The 19,869-nt window shown below is 52.4% G+C and overlaps 1 protein-coding gene across 1 annotated transcript in view; it reads left to right on the top strand.

Annotated features, from left to right (window-relative positions):
* LOC105853941 overlaps positions 1-19,869 on the top strand; it is an 84,100-nt gene that overhangs the window by 4,723 nt on the left and 59,508 nt on the right. The window contains exon 3 of the mRNA XM_012728105.1: positions 529-589. Within this exon, the coding sequence (XP_012583559.1) occupies positions 529-589 (61 nt within the window). The remainder of the gene's footprint in view (positions 1-528; positions 590-19,869) is intronic.

Here is a 19,869-nt window from a genome sequence, read left to right as displayed (position 1 = left end):
CAAGCAACCTGTATTTTTAACTATCATGGTAATTTGAGTTCATAGATGTCAGGTGCACCCGGGAGTGCCAGATACATTCGTAACCATTAGCCATAATGGTTGTTATTTTGGATGTCACCACTCTCTCCCCAGCCTGCTTTCATCACTGGCAAAAGTCATACTATCTGCAGTGAAAAAGAACCTCCAGGGCTTCTTAACCTACATGGTAAGTATAACAGAGCAGGCACAGGGTGGGCCCTGGAGACAGCTGGAAGGATCTTGCAGCTAGAGGCTGGCAGCGCTGTCTCTGGGCTCCCCAGTCTCCTGGCGCTTGGCTGGTCTTGTCCTTTGTTCCAGGTCCCTGCTATGGAGAGGGGGAGAGGGACCAATGCGTGCTGAGCAGTCCACACTGTGGAAAAGGGGGTCTTGGGGTGTGTTTATGAGAGGCTGATAGAGAGACTCAGTTTCGCATCATCCGAGGCAGGGTGGGCACCACAGAGGGTGGCCCAAGTCTCCTCTCACAGTGGCTGCTGCTCATCTGCGTTTCAGCTGTGTCCAATGGTCGAATTCTGGTTCCGCATCATCAATCAGGACATGAACAAGCTGAAATGTAAGTGGTGTGACTGATGTGAGACGGCTCAGACTGTTGCGGCACCCCTTCCGCACCTACCCTGCTTGCTCTTGGGCTTCCAGAGCGGGTGCTTGGAAACATGCTCCGAGCAGACTCTTCTGGCCCTGGACATTACCAGGAGTGTCAAGTGGACTCCCAACCTTTCCCATGACTGCTCTAGCGGTTTCCTCTAGCCGCCCTGTGCTGCTCCAGCACGCTGGGCTGAGCCAGCCCAACATTCCGGCTCCTTTTGCGATATCACAGCTTTGCTCGGGAAGTCTTCCCACACCCCCTTCCCTCACTTGGAACATTTCCTGTAGTCCTTCAAGGTATGACCCGAATGGTTTGTCCTCCCCCAAGGACTTCCAGATCTCTCCAGACCGCGTGCTCCTTCTTCCTCGCTCCATATACATGCCTATTTATCACTCTCATCATATGGTGTCAAGCTGAGCTGTTTCTTGACTGTTCCTTCTGGAACAGAAGCTCCTTGAAAGCAGGACTCCATTGCAGTCTTTCTTTGTTTCACAGCTGGGCACACAGTAAGCACCCCATGCATATTCTGTTGGACTAAGTACTGGACCATCAGATATGGAACAAAGAAATATGAATGGATGGTGAAAAATAAAGTGGGAGCATGCATGGAAGAATGACAGGGTAGCTGGATGGATGAGTAGATAGATGCGTAAATACAAGGAAATATAGGTAGAATGTGTTGAAAGTTGGGCGAAATGGAAGACAGGAATTTAGTGAATGGATGAATAAATGGAAGGACGGAGAATAGATAGATAAATGATAGATAGAGATAAGAGAAACTAAAAAGATAGAAGCTGTTGGGTAGATGGATGGAAGGAAAGAAAGGCATGATGGATAAAGTAATGAAGGAAGGAAGAAAGGGTGGTCGCATAAAAGAATGAATGAGCAAAAGGGGGTGTTGTGTGCACACGTGTGTGTATACGTGTGCTTGTGTGTGCGTGCTAATAAATGGAAGGGAAGAGTATTACTGGTGTGTGGGAAGACACACAGCAGATCGGTATGTGTAGAGATCAGAGCTAAATTGATTGAAAGGGTGAAGAGAGGGAAGAAGGAAACTACAGGGATGGGTGGGCAGGAAGAAAGATGGGTGAAAGAGAAGAGAAAGAAGAAAAGGGAAGAAAGGAGGGAACATCATGTGCATGGATGGGAAGACAAGAAGGAAGCAGGCACGCAGCAAATAGGGGTGGCTGGGTGAGCAGAGATGAGTTACAGCTTGAGAAGCTCCTCTCTTGCCTTAGGAGTCACATGGCTCTGTGGCTACAACGTATTTTCCGACACTTTGGGAATAATCTCGCCTCCTGGATCCATTTGTTATATTGCCGCTGCTCCCCTCTCTCCCTGTCAGATTCCCACTGGATGGCGCTGCAGAGGAATCTCTACTCTTTCCCCCAAGTGCCCCCATCATCTGTGCAACTTTACCACCTGGACGTTCAGGTACAAAGGGCTGGATGTCTCCCGAGGAATCTTCACATCTGACTCACACCCTGGTGGCTCCTTCCCATCAATCAGTCACTGGATTCTTCTCAGCCAAGCAAATGTTCCCACAGCTGTCCTGTCAAGAGAGCTGGAAGGTGCCATGATTTGGCAAGCAGGCAGGCTCACTGCTGCTCGACCATACAATCCTGAGCAGCTCGTCTCACCTCTTCGTGTCTTGTCTCTTGTCTATCAGACAAGCTGTGATACGTCAGGGATCAGCTCTGTCCTGACCCACATCTCACCACACTAGAACATTTCTGAAATCGGTGTGCACTTACAGTCAACCTTCTGCCTCATTTACCTAGGGCATGGTGTAAGAAATTTAAAAACTGTCTCAGTAGTGCAAATAACGTGTATCTTAATGCGTGCAATGCTAGCATGCCTGCGATCTAGAATAATGATGAGCTGTGACGACTTTCATGTATTTGTCCAGCACAGAGCAGGAAAACTAGTGCTTAATTTCCCGTTGTTGTTGATTTAAAGATTTAAATCAAGCAGTCCAGTCAGCTAGCTGGCATCCTTGCCCTCAGAGTGTCTCTGAGCATTGCCGTGACCCTGCCAGCTGCTGGCTCATGGGACATCCCAAATCGGGATGTGCTGTGTTCCTCAGAGTGAGCTTTAGCGACCTTGGGGCCAAGACTGCCTGTGTCACCCAGCACTCAGCTGTCCGATTTCAGGAGCAGCTCTGTGTCACCTCACTCTGTGAACTGAGCTAAGCTGTCACATCTTGGAGTCTCCCTTTCCTTGTTTATAACCTCTCCGTTGCTAGGAATGTTGTGAGGCTTTGACACAGAATCTCACTGAGTAGGTGCTCAACTAACGTGGGCTTTCTGGTTTTTCCCAGGACAAACAATTCCCAGCCTCATTCGTTAACTGGATGTTCAAAAGTAAGTTTTTCCTTTTCACTCTATTCCCCAATTCTACCTGATAGCAGGTGTCAAATTGTGAGGCCACAGAGAACCTCCCTAACTGGAAACCCATGCCTTGACCCATAAAACTAGATTCCTGGCCAGCCAACAATGATATGAGCTACTCCAGTGGGACCCCCAAAATAGCCCCCTTCACAGGATCAGTGTAGAAGTGGGGTTTTAGGGCTGCCCGTAGACACAGTTAAGAGCCTTTTCTGAATTAGTCCAGTCCCTGGTGATCCATGTTTCAGAGAGTCCTGAGTTATCTCAGCCTAGCGTGATCAGGATGACTACAGGCCTGGGGTGCCCCTCTGTAGCTCGGTGTTACAGTGTGGTTCCTGAGCTAGCCTGCCTCGTGACAGCCCCCTCTGTGCGCCAGGCTACCCCACCCCATGCGGGGTCTTGTTACAGAGAGAGTTCTGGGGGAGCGCGTGACCGTTGTCCCAGGGAGCCAGGGGTGGTCTGACTCATTCATATGCTCTTTTAACTCCTGGAGAAGTTCCCCATGATGAGGGTGTAGTCTATAGGTGGCCTGGGCATCCTGAGACCTAAGTTCAAATCCCCATTCAGTCACCAACTCCCTGGGTGACTCTATACCAGTTTCTTCTCCCTCCTGGAAAAGCAGTGACACCTTTAAAGGCCTGTCCTTCAATGACAAGTGGAAGGGACCAGGCCCCTCTGGCCTTGGAAAAACCATGGCCGCACCTGCTCTTCCTCATGGTGGCTTCTTCTAATGTCTCTCTTTGCTGTCAGTTGCAGAGAGCCAGCTGTCCCCTTTCTAGGACCAGCACGGGCACCCCACCAGGACCATGGTAAGGACGTCTAGATCCAGGAGAGCCACTGCGAGCTGGCCCATCTTGGGGCCCTTGATTTGTCTACCAGTGATCCCCCACAGCCCATTTGCAAATAGTCCATTCAGCAGAGGTGGCGTTTGGGTATAGTGGCACTGGAGAAGTGCGGCCCTTCCCAGGGAAGGCGTGTTCGATGGGGCCGATGGGGGCAGAAAAGCCTCCAAGAACTGAACATGACGCCCAGTGGGGAAGGTAGCACCCCGCTCTTCTCTGCCCGCTCTTCTGGGCAGAGTCAGCACTGTGCATGACCTGCAGGACTGTTAGGCCAAAGAACCACGGCGTTCTAGTAAGGTGCAGAGAATTAGGCCACGCCACTGGCTCCCGGCCATTTAGGATCCCGGGGAAATGGTGCTACTGGTCAAGATGACCGCACCTCTCTAACCCAGCCCCGCTCCTGGTCCCCTCCTTCTCCTCTATGACAAATTTGCCTGTAAGTTGCTTTTCCATTTTTATCTGCTTAGAAAAGGTAAAAGAACGTCAAAATTCAACACAGAATTCAGAAAGTCAGAGTCTTAGCCTCAGGAGACCCTGGGGCCCCAGGACCTGCCCAGGACCTGCCCTGGTGTAGCACGCTGCTTCCACAGGGACGTGGAGGAGAAACCTCAGGTGTTGTGAGCACTCACAATCCGACCCTCGGCTTTACCTGGGCTCCCCATAGACCAGCACCACAATCACAGGGGCTAGAAACTGCTTAAGTTCCAGTTTCCCACCCCCTTTCCGCTAAGGTCATGTGGAAGGGGTAACAAGAGTGGTCTGGCTATCTGCAAGGTCCCCTAGGATGAGCAAGAATGGGGGAGACTGAGGTGCAGTTCCCAGACTATACCACAGGGTGGCGCTACAACCCTGCTAATCCCCTTTCTTGCTTTTATTGCCCCCCCCCCCCCTGCAGACCCCTGAATTTTCTGACTTGTAAAACTATTTTCTTGGTGCCAAGCTTGGCACAGTGGCTCATTTCATTTGCAAAGCCGCTTGGTAAAAGTATTTTCTTTATTTTCTTGGTGCCAAGCTTGGCACAGTGGCTCATTTCATTTGCAAAGCCGCTTGGTAAAAGTATTTTCTTTATTTTCTTGGTGCCAAGCTTGGCACAGTGGTTCATTTCATTTTCAAAGCCACGCCTCAAACTCATTAGTGTCATTAACTTCACTTTAAAGACTTGGAGACAGAAGTTCAGAGAGAGGAAGGGACAGGTGGGCTGAAGGGTCAGTGCCTTTGGGTTTAAATCTCCGTCTTGCACTTACTAGACACTTGGCATCTCTTGTCTCAGAGAGGAAAATGGAAACCGGGGAGAGCTGGCCACAGCATGCTAGTGAGCAGGCCTGTGCCATCTGCGCCCCCATTGCCACCTGCCCGTGCTCCTCACTGGGGTCCATTCACGGGGTCCTCAGGCCCACCCGTGGGGGTGACTGTCAACACCCTGTTAGCCCTCAGATGAGAAAACAGGCTCAGGGAGGCCAACTGATTGGCTAGAAGGAGGCAGCGTGACCCTAATTCAGCTCTCAGGCTGAGGCCAAGGACTTGGGGTGACCAGGACCTTTGGGAGCAGAGTAGCCGCAGGGTCTTGACCCAGCCCGCACTGCTCTGCTGAGCCCTCGCTGAGGCCCACGCTGCTCTGGCCTCAGCCTTCCCACTATTTCTACGAGGAATCGGGGTGCACAGAGCCAGACCCTCACCACCCTGTCGCCGACTACCCGGCTGGGAGGCTCGCCAGGAGCCCACACTGCTGATCCCATTTCTTACCTCTCCTTTCCCTCTCCAATTTTCTGACTTTTGTAGCAGCAGCATTCTCTTGGTGCCGGCACGGAGGCCGGCGGCTTGGGCCCGGCTCACCGTCTGTGGGGCACTGCTGGGGGACACAGCCACACCTGCACCCGTGTGGCTGGGGGACATCCTGGAAGCGCCAGGGCTGAGTTTGGGGGGCCCTCGGAGGGCAGGGCCCCAGTACCCAGGATGTCACCAAACCCTGCACAAAGCACCCAAGACTTCAGTGCCCCCTAGGCCTCTCCCACGTCCCTGGGACCCAAGACCTGAGGACACACAGGCCGTGCAGCTCGCTAAGCTGCTACCGCCCCGGATGCTTCCAACGTTCGTTTTCTCGACCTTCTCTTGCCAGCGCTGTCCTTGTGGACAACCCGAGGGTGCGCTGGGCCCTGGGGACAGTCACATGGCACCAGATGGGAGGACAACGAAGGGAGAGAAGAGGGACGTGGAGCGGCCCCGGGGTTCTTCCCGACCGTCTCTTCGGGGCCCACAGCATCTGATGTCCTTGGACCGCCTGCAAGTGATCCTGCACAGGCCCAAGGATCTTGGCAGGGCTCAGGGAGCGTGCCTGCCATGACGCGCATCCATCAGCAACAAATACACAGCTCATATTTGCCGTGGACCTGATTTGTGCACATTGGAAACAGTGTCCTGTAACACACTCACCATGTTTTGCACTGAGGGGACAGTTGAGTGTTTTCATTGCTAAGGACACAACCTCTCTCCTGAGCACCAAGGTCCCTCCCTTCTGTCATTCTGCCCCTGCTCCCTTCTTCCCTAATCCTTCCCTTCACAGCCAAGTTGCCCAGGGCTGTGCTTCTTGGCTTTGAACAGGTACACAAGCCATCGGTTAAAATGCAGGTTCTGATGGGTTTGGTTTGTTTCCATCAAGCTTCCTGAAGCGGCTGATGATTTGGGGGCACAGTGGGGAGTTGGGGGGCACACAGCCACCCTCCACCTGGCTGTCTTCCACCGGCCACCCTACTAACCCAGCCCTGCCAGGTCCTCAAATATCTCTAGAGGACACCAGAGGACACTTGTCAAGGTCATCCTTCTTGGCCACAGCAGACACCACTTCGTCCTCCTCAAAACCAGTTTTGCATTTGGCTGTGCTCCCTTGGCGGGCCTCTGGCACCTTTGCCTTCTCTGTAGATTCAGTGCTTCCATACTGGCCAGGCAGAGTGAGTCCTCCACCCTGGCCACTGTGATTGGCTCAGAGCTCAGCCACAAGCCCCGGCTGGGCCAACAGGGAGCAACTCTAGAGTTTATTCAAAAAGAGATACTCTGCTGTGGTTGTGAAGAAAGTGGGATAGGTCTGCTTCCAGGCCTCGCTGCCACCCCCTGCTGGTAGGGTAGTCGTTTTGAGGATGAAGCCAATAGGAAGAAAGTAGAGCCAAGCCATAGAGACAAACAGAGTTCCAAAGGTTTCTGCCGAGCTCCTGGATTCAGCTATGCCTGAAGTCCGTATTGATGAGTCAAAATCACCCTTTCATACTAAGTCAGGTAAGGTGTGGTTTCTACTAAAAACCACCCAAATAACCTTGACAGCTGCAATTTACAAACACATTTTAGTTCACTCTGTATGAACTACAGTGGAAAAGTGAGAGGAAGCCCAGAGAGAACCCCACTTCCCAGAGTTGACAATGATGTGGGCGTGTGTGTATGTGCATGAGTGTGAGTGTGCTGGGGAGTCCCGCTCAAAACGAGCAGGGAGAAAGTGAGAAAAGCAGGCTGGTGAGCCAATGCAGCTCCATTTAAAAGGGGTCTGAAGGATGGGGAGATTTGCTGGCATGTGTCATCCTCAGACCTGGCTCCAGGCACTTTGGTCCTGGTGCAAAGTGGGTCTGGGAAGGCAGGGGAGGACCCAGAAGGGATGGAGGAGCTGGAGCCTGGCTGCGAGAGGAGACTACACAAGATGTGGGTTCATGGAGGGAATTCAAGGAACCCTGCTTTCCTCTGCTCTTCCTTGCCCCCTTTTGACTGAGCCTCCATTTCGTAATCCTCTAGTACTCTGCATTATTTTACTTATTTTTGGTTATTTTAAAAAAAGATTTATTTATTTATGTATACAGAACTGGGGGACAGGACAGAGGTGCAGAGGTGGTGAGAGGCTTCACCAGAGACAGAGTGGGGAGCAGAACAGAAAGACTGACAAAGTACGTTGTTGAGGGAAGCAGTGGGTAGGCCAGGAGAGGTGTGCGGAGACATGTGGGTCACCTCTGGGTCGGGGATCAAACGCATGCCGAAGTGGCTTTAGCTTCTTAGTGCTGTGCTCTAACCCGCTGCGCCACCAGGGAGGGCCCAGTTATTTTTTAATTTATATCTTTTACATCATTGCATATTCCCTGTAAAATTCCCACCACCAGTTCACCCATGAACCTTCACCATAATTCCTCGTGCTCTTCTCTCCCCTGTTTTGATCATTTTTCCTCCCCTCCTTCGCAGAATGTCTTTTATTTATGGTTGCCTGCTATACTTTTTCTCTTAAAATCTAATCCCTTATTTGGTCACCCTATATTCTTCCTATAAGTGAAACCATTATTTTTTTTCCTTTTGGCTCATTTCACTGAGCATGAGAGCTTTTAGCTCCATCCATGTTGCTATGAGTGACATGAGTTCATCTTTTTGATTGCTGAGTAGTATTCCATTGTGTATATGCATCATTTTCTTGAGCCAGTCATCTATTTTTAGGCATTTGAGTTGTTCCTATATTTTACTTATTGTAAATAGTGCTACAATAAACATAGGGACACAGTTTTTTTTTTTTGAATTACTATTTTTGTGTCCTTTAGATAGATTGCTAGTAGTGGAATTATTGGGTCCTATGGTAGCTCCGTTTTCAGTATCCTGAGGAACTCCCGTACAGCTTTCCATAGTGATTAGACAAGGTTTCATTCCCACTGGCAGAGTAGGAGAGTTCCTTGACCAGTTTTCATTCCCACTGGCATCTTTGCCAACATTTGTTGTTGCCTGCTTTTTTAATGTGTGCCATTCTCACTGGTGTGAGAGGGCATCTCATTGTGGTTTTGATTTGCATTTCCCTGATTACAAGTTATGAACATTTTTTTCATATTATTCACTTGCATTTCCTCTTTGGAGAAGTGTCTTTTTAGCTCTTCTGCCCATGTTTTGACTGGATTGTTTACTTTCTTTTTGATGAGCTGTGTGTGCTCTTTGTAGACTTTTGTGATTAGTTATCAGTTGTATGATGTGCAAAAATTTGTTTTTTTCCCTTTGTTTTGGTTAGTGTCCCAAATCTTTTGCTGTACAAAAGCTTTTTAGCAGTATGTAATCCCAGTTGTTTACTTTTTCCTCCACTTTCTTTACTTTGGGGGAATGTGTCTTTGAAGAAGTTGCTGAGACGTATGCCATGTAGTTTTTTCTGAGTTCCTTTATTCAAGTCATGCCCAGTTCTTCCTAGTCAGGGCCAGCATCTAATTTTAGAAGGAGATTCACAGAACTGACTTGCTTTGCCTAAAATCATACAGTCTGTAAGAAGCAGGGTCAGGATAGACCCACACTTTATCCTCCTCCCCTGGACAAGTCACTGCTGAATTACTTTACTGAGCACATATGATGTGCCAAGCACAGGACTAACTTCTTTGCAGGCTTAACTCTCATCTGATCCTCACAACTTTAGCAAGTGTGCTAAAGTTGATCACAATCTCTGTTTTACAAATGAGGAACAGAGGCTCAGAGAGGTGCTGTAACTTGTCCCATATCACACAGCTAGAAAGCAGCAGGCTTAGGACTCCACTTGAAGTCTGGCTGACTACTGAAAGCCCCTTAGAGACAAATACACTCAGTGCTAACCCCAAGTTTGGGAATCATTGCCATCACTGGTTTCCTGCATTACCCGTTTCTACTACTCCATTATGTCATGTCATTTCCTATTTTAAGTCCCAAAGCACTCAGTGCAACCCAGTCTGTGTTTACAAAGGGCCTTCATCAGGACCAGGCCCTGTGGCAGCACCAGCAGCCTAGGCAGCAACCTCCAATTTGCATGGGGTTTTTAACATCGAGAACATTTTCAAGACTGTTACCTGCTCTGTGAAATGTAATTGTTCATGTGTAACTTTGCCTCCAACGACTGCTGTTGGGATTTAAGTGTTGCTGCCCAGAGCTTGGCATGGGTAGGTCCAGAATGGAAGTTCCGTAAATATGCAATGAATGAATGTATGATAGGATAAGTAGATGGACAGATGGATGGATGGACGGATGGAGGGATGAATTAGAATCTGGATTGGTCTTGCTAGATTCTTGGTCTCACCCCTAAATTCATCTAGTCAGTTAGTCTGTCAAGTAAGTTGCTCTTCACACTTTAACTCAACATAATGCTTATTGATAACCAGCTTGCCGGCCACTGGGGACTCAAAGAGTTCAGTGCCATGACCTTGACCTTAGCAGAGGAGAAAGGTCTATCAATGTTCCTTCACCCAACAAACTCCTCTGTGGCGCCTCCTCTGACCCGCTTGAGCTGGGTGGTGGCAGGAAACATGACCGAGAGCTTCCTACACGGAGCGGACTCACGCAGCCCAAAGGGGTGATGGTTAGAATGCAAAAGCCTGTAATGTGAGTGGCTCATAGTATGGGCTCTGGGGCCAGCTACCTGGATCAGGAGCCCAGGTCACACTTACTAGGTGTGTGCCTCTCGGATCCTTAGAATCCTTGTTTACAAGTGGGGATAAAACAGTCCCTGCCTCTGGCTGTTTGGACAGTAAAGGATGAGATCATGCTTTCCTACCATCTGTAAGCTGACCGCTGGGGCTTCTCCAGCTATTGCCCAAGGCGTGCCTCCCCTCTGGGACAGGGACCAAGAGCCATTCATCGTTGATGCCACACTGGACTTGGCACTTGGTAGTGCCCGATAAGCCATTATCAGAGGGACTGCTGGTCCCAACACACAACAATTTCTATTTGTTAGATGAATGAGTGAATAAGTGAATGAATGAGTAAATAAAGGGATAGATAGGTGGACATGGGGTCCAGATCACTTTAGCAGAAGTGCCACAGGGTGAAGATAGTCAAGAGCTCCAATTTTGGTAGGTGAGCTAAGACCTGAGGGACCCGCAGTTGCTCACGACCAGGGGCTGCTGACCTTGCTCTTCACCAGTGCATTTATTCATTTATTCAGTCAGTCAGCCAGCCCTAGTCAGTCCCAGTCAGCCCAGGTAGGTGCCGTGCTGGGCCCCAGATCCTCACATCTCACACCTGCGGGGCTCCTGGTGGGTTGGGGGCATGACTGACCTCTCTCTCCTGCTCCCTTTCTTCTTCCCACTCTCTTCTTTCTCCCCGCCTGCCCTCCCTCTCTCTCCTTCTTTCCTCTCTGCCCTTTCCCCCACAAATAACATTTGGTTCCTACTCCAGACTAGACCCTGGGTCAGCACTGGGGGATCTGAGGTGCAATAAACAGGCTCTTGGACTTCAGTGGCCTCGGGGAAGGAGCCAGACATGCTGAGAAGCTGTGTGCTGAACTTCCTCCGGGACCCGCCTGGGCGGAGTGCTCACGGGACAGGCAAGACCACCCCAGCCAGGGGAAAAGGGCAAGAACCCCATTCATCAGCCCATGGGAAGTAGCTCCCGTTTTCTAGAGCCTGGCACCTGGGGGAGCTATTTAAACCAACCAGTGGTCCAGAGGCAGAACCCAGGAGAATGGTTGCAGCTGAAAAGACCTGACGCATTTACTTCCAAAACCAGGAAAATGCTCAAATTGTTAAAGTTTTAATTCAAGGCCTTCAGACTATAACCTGATGACAACCTTATCGATTGCTGAGTTTGACATTCATAAAAACGACAGTGTGTTTAAAAACAGAGGCTGCTTTGATCTTGCTCATTGGTAAGAATTCTCCAGGAGGCAGTTCAAGTGGGGGAGCGCCAGGCCTGTGACACGCTGGCTGAATGCTTTGTTCCTGCCTGATTTCAAAAGCAAAGCAACAATCCTTTCATTTTAAATATAGAGCAAAATAAAGCAATTATATTTGGAGGGTGGGAGGGCTGTGCACATCCATGTGTGCCACTTGGGGTGGGAGTTAGTGGGCAGAGCCCGGGACTCCGAGTGCCAGCCTAGCCCTGCCCCCATCCTTGTGCCTTTCCAATGCAAACTTCCCCCTTAGAGGTCTCCGTAGGCGCTAGGCCTGACGGTGACCTTCTCAGACCTGTCTCGCCAGGGAGCTGAACCGTGTCTGGAAAAAGACACCAGCCGGGAGATGAAGAGCCGGGTCAGTGGGAGCAGGAAGCTGACATCCTGGGGATTAGCAGTCATGCTGGGGAGGGTGTCCCAGGCCTGGACCCACTAATCCTTAATGCCTCGCTGAAGATTTTCAATGAGAAATTCATCTCACGACCCTCACGGCTGACGGCTCTGTCCCTGAAAGACAAATACTTTACTGCGAGGGGCCGTGCCTACCGGAGAGGGAAGAGAGGCGGAACCCACAGGCCAGGCCTAGCTGTCTCTCTCCAGAAGACTCAAAGCAGCTGGCCTCGAGGGTACCCGCCTCCCCACCTGCCACCCAGGAGCTTCTGTGTGCCCCTTTGTCTTTGCCCTGGGGCGTCTGGGAGGGCCTGCTTGGGGGTGGGCAGCCCTGCAGGGAAGGCACTGTGCCTGCGCCTGGCATGGAGGCCAGGAGCAGAGACCTAACTTACTTAGCCGTTGCGGAGGGGAGAAGCCCCTGGCTGGCGCAGCCACACTCTCAGATACTACACAGACCCGGGGCACCGGTCAGGGAGGGGCCAGAGTGAGGGAAGGAGGGCTGGGTGGCCATGCAGCAAACGGGTGCTGTGTCTGGGGAGAAGCAGAGAAGCAGGGCCAGTGGAGACAGCGGCCTGTTGGCCCATGAGAACAGTCTCCTGTGGACAAGGCCTGTGTCCTGCATAGAACGCCAGCAGGTGGCCAGGCAGGGAGCAGCCACTAATGCAGAGTCACAGCACAACACAGAACAGACCAAATCCCCACTCAGAGAGCTCCCATGCCAGTAGGGGAGCAAGAAGATCCAGTTTTACAGACTGCTAAGCAGGGTGCATGCCCTGGCAAATTTGTGTGCTCCTCAGGTCCTGGGAGGTCGGTGCCCCCACTGGAGCCACCTTACAGGTGAGGAAGTTGATGCTCTGCAAGGGTCAGGTCACTGGACGAGTAAGATGCCAAGCCAGGATTTGAAGCCAGGTGTGCCATGCTGTTAGGAACTGTACACACTGCTCCTGCCACCCCCAGTCCGCGGGGCTGCTGAAGGCTGGCCCACTTGTAGTAATAGTGATGATGGCGAGAGCTGTTGGGGCACTTGTCTGCCACCGCACAGCTGACAAGGGGGATCAGAGCGGCACACCAAGGCTCACCAAGAGCAGATATATCATGCTGTTAGAACTAGAAAGCACAATTAAAAAAGCATCTATTCTAGGGCCCTCGCTGGTGGCGCAGCGGGTCCGCAGCCGCCTCAGTGCGAGTTCAATCCCCGCCTGCCCCGGAGCTGACCCACATGGCGCAGCAGACCTCTCCTGACCCGTCCACTGCCATGGACTTCACCCGTCGGCCTATTCTGCTCCTTGCTCTGCCTCTGGTGAATTCTCTTACTGCCCCTGAAACTCTGGTCTGTACCCTAGTTCTATATGAATAAATAAATCTTTTTTTTTTTAAGACATCTATTCTACGTGAATGAACAATAAAGAAAGTAAGGCTCCCGCAGATGGCATCATAATAAATATTGAGTGTTTAGTGTGTGCCAGAGCCTGGGGTGTCGTCCATGGCCCTCGCCCTCCCGGGCTCAGAGAAGGGGTGATCATCACCATGCCTGAGGAGAAGTAGGTTTCTGCTCAGAGTAAGAGATTAATGCACCCAGCAAGAAATCCTAAACCTCTCAACCTCTAGAAGCCTCTCAGGGACAAATGCCCAGCAGCCTCGGTGGGACCCTGTCATGTATGGTCGGGAAAGAGGTTATAGCGGAGCTGGGCTGGCACCCAGACCAGGATCTCCCCCACCCCAGCAAGCAGGTCCCAGAGTGCCACCCTCCCTGAATGGCATCACAGCTGCATCATCGCCGAGCTGAGGGACTCCAGGCCCCACAAGTGCCCTGGAGGCTGCTGACTCTTCACTGTCCTCTCACAACTGTGCAGATATCACTAACCAACCTGTCCTCCAGGTCAGGCGCTGCCATGCCCAGTCCCTATAATCAACTAGAGTCCCATGGGACCCCACAATTCTCGGACATTCCCAATCAGGTCCAGGAGGGGAAACTGAGGCTCAGTGAGGCAACAACCTGCGGGGTCATACACCAGAGAGACAGCCAGGACTGGAGGATAGCTGGATGGGGGGGGGGGCTGCTAACACAGGTCTAACTGCACTAACAAAACAAGTGGCCGAGCAGCTGACAGGCGAGCTGTCAGTGCGCTCCGTGCACTCTGTCACTTCATCTTCTCAATAGCCCTGTGGGCCTGGGCCATGTCCCTGCAGAACAGAGGGGGAGGGGTGAGCCCTGGCAACCATGCCTGAAGCACCACCACCGTCTGGTTGCCACCGTGTGCAGGGGGCGCAGCCCTCACTCACATCAGCACCTCACCCCACGGTAGCCAGAGCAAGGCCAGTGTGGTCCCCACGGGGCCAGTGAGGTGAAGCCCGTTGTCCAGGTCCCACAGCAGCCCCGGGCAGGGAGAGGACTTAGACCCAGCAGGCTGACCCAGAGCCAGGCTGACCCAGCAGCCCCTGACCCAGGCGCCAAAATTCCTAGTCCAGTGTGACCCAGGCCCGGGGCCTTTCCTCGTTTGGCAGACAAGGCAGCTCCCTTGTAGGCCCGGGGAGTGCCAGGGCGAGGTGAACACTTCACACTTGGTTCGGGTTGTGCCCTGGGGTGGGAAAACTGTCGTTAGCAGATTGCACAGGGCCCTCAGCTCTGCACCCCACAGCTGAGGAGCAGGAAGAATAGGTACCCATGTGTCTTGGAAGCTGTGTGGTGACAGTTCAAGGTCACCCAGCCATGCTCCCTGGACAGCTCCTCCAGGCACCCATTGGGAGCCCTACTGTGCAGAATGCCCATGTTCTCGGACTTTCCTGAAGGGGGGACTGTGTTGGAGGACAAGTCCCCCTGGGTGAGGACCCTGCCGAGCTCAGGTGGGAGAGAGAGACAAGCCCAGGTGCCCTGAGCTGTCTGCAGGGCCCCATCGCACGCCAGGTGACACTCCTGAGCACCTGGGCCAGCTCCAGGTGTTGCAACACCAGGTGGTAACAACCAATGCAAACAGCAGCGCCCAGGGATAAACAGGATGTCCAACATCAGGACTCTCAGCCTTGGCAGTGGACAGCCTGAGCCCTGGGCGGGCGCTTCCTGGGGACCCAAAGCCCGGGTTCCTGAGAGACCTGGGCAGGCCGCATTCATGCTCTCAGCCTCACTTTCCTGGACATAATGTGGGCTCTCAAGGCCACACAGGGCTTCGTGATGACTAAGCTGAAGCGCACCTGAAGCTCAACCCAGAGACCAGCTGCCCTGCTGGGGTGGGCCCTGGGCGAACATTTGACTCACTGCCGCCCCCAGGAGGCCAGGCTGCAGCTCCCGACCTCACATTCCAGGGGGCTCAGTTTCACTCTGGGGTCCTCTGCTATGGAGGGGTCTGAGCAAGTCATCCAAGTGCTCAGAGCCTCGACCCCCTGTTGACACAGCGACAGTCACACCCTGCAGGACTGCGCAGTGGGAGAGCACCAGGGACAGCCCTGCAGTTCCCAGTTACTTGCGCACCCCCACCCGAACCTGTCCTGCTGTGCCTGCAGGACCCGAGCCCGCAGCAGTGAGCTGTGCTGTGAACTGTGGCTCTGACGGGCTTCTCCAGGCTGAGCTGAGGCCCGGGGCTGAGGTGAGCCACAGCTCACAGCTCTCGAAGGAGACAGCAGGCGGGGTGCTAGGCGGCCTCCCCGTTTCTGGTCCGTCTCCCCGTGGCAGCACACAGACTGTCTGGGCTCAGGAGTCTGACTGTTGAATCCTGTCTTTCTCAGCTCAGTGTCCCAGCAGAAAATTCTAACCACACTCAAAGATAAACAATGAAAAGATGATCCTCAGGGCCCCGATAGCCTGGGTGAGCCCCTCTGCTGCCCCGCGGCCCCCAGACTTCAGCCTGCAGTGAAAGGATGGGCCCTGGCCCTCTGCTGAGGCCGGTGCCGTTCCCAGCGTGGGGTCCCTGGAGGCCTTCGAGAGCAGCAGGTCAAAGTGAGTCCCACATGTGCGTCAGGGCCTGTGGACTTGAGGGCAGGAATTCAGCCACAGTGTTGGGGCTGGACAGAGGGAGCAGGAGATGGGAGCGGAGAAAGAGAGAGTGAATGGCTGCTGACCAGGGGGACGATGCCCAGGCAGACAGTAGATCAATTCTCAGCTCCTTTACTGGCCTCCTTCTCCATGGACCTACCAGGCACCTGTTCAAACCCCTGCAAACACCATATCACCCTCTGGGCTGTGAGTCCTGTCAATCAGATTTGGCAGTGGGGGCTCAGGCATTGCGAGAGGTTTCGTCCCTGTAGGCAGGGAAATGCTGTTTTACTCACACATCTGGCTCACCCTGCCTTGTCCGTGTGTGTGTGTGAGCACAACACATGAGTGTGAGTGACCCTGCCCATATGACATTTGTCTGCATGTCCTGGTTCAAGAAGTGGTCACACCTACTCTCAGGAGTTTCCAGAATGCGCAAGCGTAGGGATCGTTTTCTCTCCCTCTGTAGGTTTGACTTGCTGTGAACTATGCTTGAGGTCCCAGAGCCCGCCTGCAGAAGGCAGCTCTTGAGAATGTGGTGATCCAGCCATCCCCTGAGCAGGGCCCACCAGGCAACAGGGGTACTGCAGGCCCGAAAATGTGGCTCAGGAGAAAGCAGGACCTTCGAACCGAGTGGCACACAGGGCCCTAGCGGCTTCCCCGTCTTTGTGCCTCTCCAGGCTCCCCCCCCCCCAGAAACAGGAGCACCCAGCTCATGTCACCTCAGCGTTCAGCAGTGGGAGAAGCCGATTCTGACCTCAGTGTGCTTCTTGCTGGGTCTCTCTGTGCTTACAGGGGCAAAAAGGATGAAGTAGGGCCTGGAAGAGGGGCGGTGAGAGATGGAGACAGGCAGAAAACCTCAGTAGACCATATTCCAAGAAGCAGCTGGGCCAGGTGGATAGAAAATCTGAGGAGAAGGATGATAAAAATGGCAGCATTGGCCAGGAACAGTTGACCGAGGAAGTGCAGAATCACCTTCCTGTCACACCAAACACTCGGGACGTGAGTCCTCTGGTTTCTGAGCATCCCAGGTGATGGCACGTCAGCACCTTCCCAGCAGGCGGCTGCCTCTATAAGGTGCTCTGGGGAGAGATTTGGAGCACGCCAGAGACTGTCAGGATTGGGGACCTGACATAGAAGAAATCCCCAAAGCACAGGCTGGCAACAACTTGCTGAAGGCAGAGGAAAAGGAGAAAGAATGCAATCGGGATGGCTGGCTGTGCAGGAAGCCAGCAGAAGCTGAGGCTGGAGACAATGGGTGGGACCGCCCAGGGTCAGCCTGGGACTCAGGGGTGATGTTGGAGAAAAGGCAGTTGGGGGGAGGAGAGTTCCAGGCTTCAAGAATGACCCACACAACACCCAAGGGAGGAAAGAGCTTGGCATCTTTCGGAACAGAAGGAAGTCTAGGAGGGGCAAGGGCCGTGTGGGGACTTGGGTTGAAGATACTGCGCTGACCGAGAGCCAAGGAGGCGAGTGACCCGGGGAGGCCTCGCGTGAGGCCGTGGTGCGGTCTCCCAACACTGGCTGTGCACCCAGGCAGGCCTCAACCGAACTGGGGCTCACTGGTACCCACATACATGCGGTAATGTGGTCGCTCTCAGGAGGTCGCTACTGCAGGTAGCAGGAATGGGCAGACTTTAGGGTGGGTTATGCGGTCCCCATCAATGCAAAATTCCTAGGAGTCTGGGTCCCCCAAGAGAGATGTAGAGAGCACAGGGACCCTAGGCTTGCGGGGGTGGGGTGCAGCAGATCGCCTTCCGCCACCGACCCTGAGTCTGTGGGCCCCACTTCTGTCCCTGTCTGTTTCCTGGACTCACTCAGTGACTTCCAGCTGGCTGCTTCCCCTCACTGTTTGCAGAGGGTGACAGAATAAGCTCAGAGGTCTCTGCGTATCCTTCCACCAGCACATTGTCCTTTTAGTCCATTCTCAGCCTTCATGCCAGCCCTGTCCACAGTGGCCACTGTCCTGGCATTGGCGACTCCATGAGAACCTGGTCTTAGTCTTGGCACAAAGGCCTCCTCCTATTCTCCCATTCCAAACCAGGCTTCCTGGTTAACCTTTGGATTGGAAGTCTCCGTGCTCATCCGGGACGGGGGTTATTTTCTTTGGAGTCTCCTTGGCTGGCCCCAGCACCAGGACGTTCTCCAGGGCAGCCTCCTCCCACCCCATCACCACCATAAAAGGGCCACCACCACCCTGCACCATCCAGGCACCCGGCAACAGAGACGGCTTCTCAGCCTCCTCCACAACCCGATGAGGTGAGATCCCACCTTCCTCCGATGATACCCTGCAAAGGCTTGGGGGCAGGAGACAGAGGGAGGGTCTCTTGGATTAGCTACTACTGTGAACATAGCTAGTGAAGATGAAGATATTCTTAGGAGAAGGGGAATTCACTGAGCCAGGTGAGCTCACAACATGGTGCCCATTACTAGCTCACACTTTGGTCAGCGATATTTATCTATTGGCCTATACCAGGAGCAAGTATTGCTGGGTCTGGGGTTCCACAGTGAATCAGTCACAGTGCTCCTCTCAGGAGTTCACCTGAGGGAAGGGCAGACAAGTCATCTCTTATAGTACCCATTTTGCTGACCCGAACACCAAGGCAGGCCGAAGGTGTTGGAACCCCTAACCTGTGGGGAGGGAGCCAGAGTGCGTCTCACAGAGGTTGGGATGTCCTCTGAGGTGGAGATTCAGGAGGAAGTGACTTTAGTACACACAAGAATTGAAGCAGTGTTCTAGGAGACTCCAGTGTGTGCAAAGGACTTTAGTGTAAAGACCACATGCTAGGATCAACTTTCATGCCAATCACACTCTTCAAGCCCTGGTTGTGTGTTTCTAGGCCAAGTGCTCCACTTTCTAACCTGTAAAACATGGATAACCACCTGTCCCTTCAAGGACACTCACCAGGAAAGGAGTGACACAAGATATGCAACTTCCTTGGACTGACAAATTCCGGGCGGGTAGAGAACGCTCTGAAAAATTGGAGCTTCCATTGCTAACTTATGTTATGACCTCTTTTTTTTGGTATAATCATAATATCAAAAATATTGTGGCAACATCAGTTTGTAACTGGATTGCCTTAGCTCTAAACTGGCTACCTGGCCTGGGCAAAGTATAAGCTGAGCTTCTCCAGGGCAGGAAATTCCTTTGACTGAAGACAAAAGGGAAGCTCCTGGAGAAATAAGACCCTGGAGCATCAAGACTCCTGGAAAGCTTCCTTGGTCATTTGAAACAAAAAGGAAATCTTAGATAACTTCCAGGGCATAAGGACCCATGGGCAATTTCCTAACATTATCAACACAGGTTTTGCTTAATGCATAACTATGTGACTTCCTCTTAATTTTCTCTTTTCCTAAAACAATCACTAACTACTCTCTGCTAGTCTTAATTACCCTTTTCCTAAAGCGAACACTAGCTACTCTCTGCTAACCTTAAGTTAGCCATTAGCTTTTCTTTAGACTATCACTGAAGACTCTGCTAACACAATTAATTCCTTCCCTAGGACTCTAAATTCCTCGCTAACAACTCATCCTTTGCCAGACCCTTATCCTTTGAAGTTATAGTTAAACATCCGTATATTGAAAGTTATCACAAAGATGTATAGTCTAGTGTGCCATAAAGTTCCTTTAGAACTTTTATGCTGATTTCTTATTAACTTACCTGATCCATTATTGTAACTAAATCTTGCTAAACAGTATAAATAAAGACCTGCAAAAAGATAGCCAGAAGACTTGCACCCACTCCGACTCCCATGTCTTCTTCGTGTCCGCTCCCCTTTTTCCCTTTAGGAATCTCTGCTTACTGTCACCGCCCCCACCTTTGGACCCTGCCTGTCTTGCCCCCCAATAATCCATGATCGGGACCAGTCCCTGACAAAGGAGAGCTGTGCACCAAAGACTCTTTATCCCCCTGGGAAATGCTCACTCCTCTTCCTCTGTGACTGTACAGGTGTCAGGTCATCATGTCTCAGCTTTGGGCTCTGGCTCTCCTGTGCGGCCTGCTCACCGGGACCTCCGCCTCTCTCCTCGGGACTCTC

This window comes from Condylura cristata, unplaced genomic scaffold (assembly GCF_000260355.1).
Source record: "Condylura cristata isolate star-nosed mole 26May11 unplaced genomic scaffold, ConCri1.0 scaffold00022, whole genome shotgun sequence".
Taxonomy (NCBI): Eukaryota; Metazoa; Chordata; class Mammalia; order Eulipotyphla; family Talpidae; genus Condylura; species Condylura cristata.
Note: the sequence above shows the minus strand (reverse complement) of the source record. Positions and strands in the feature narration are given on the sequence as shown.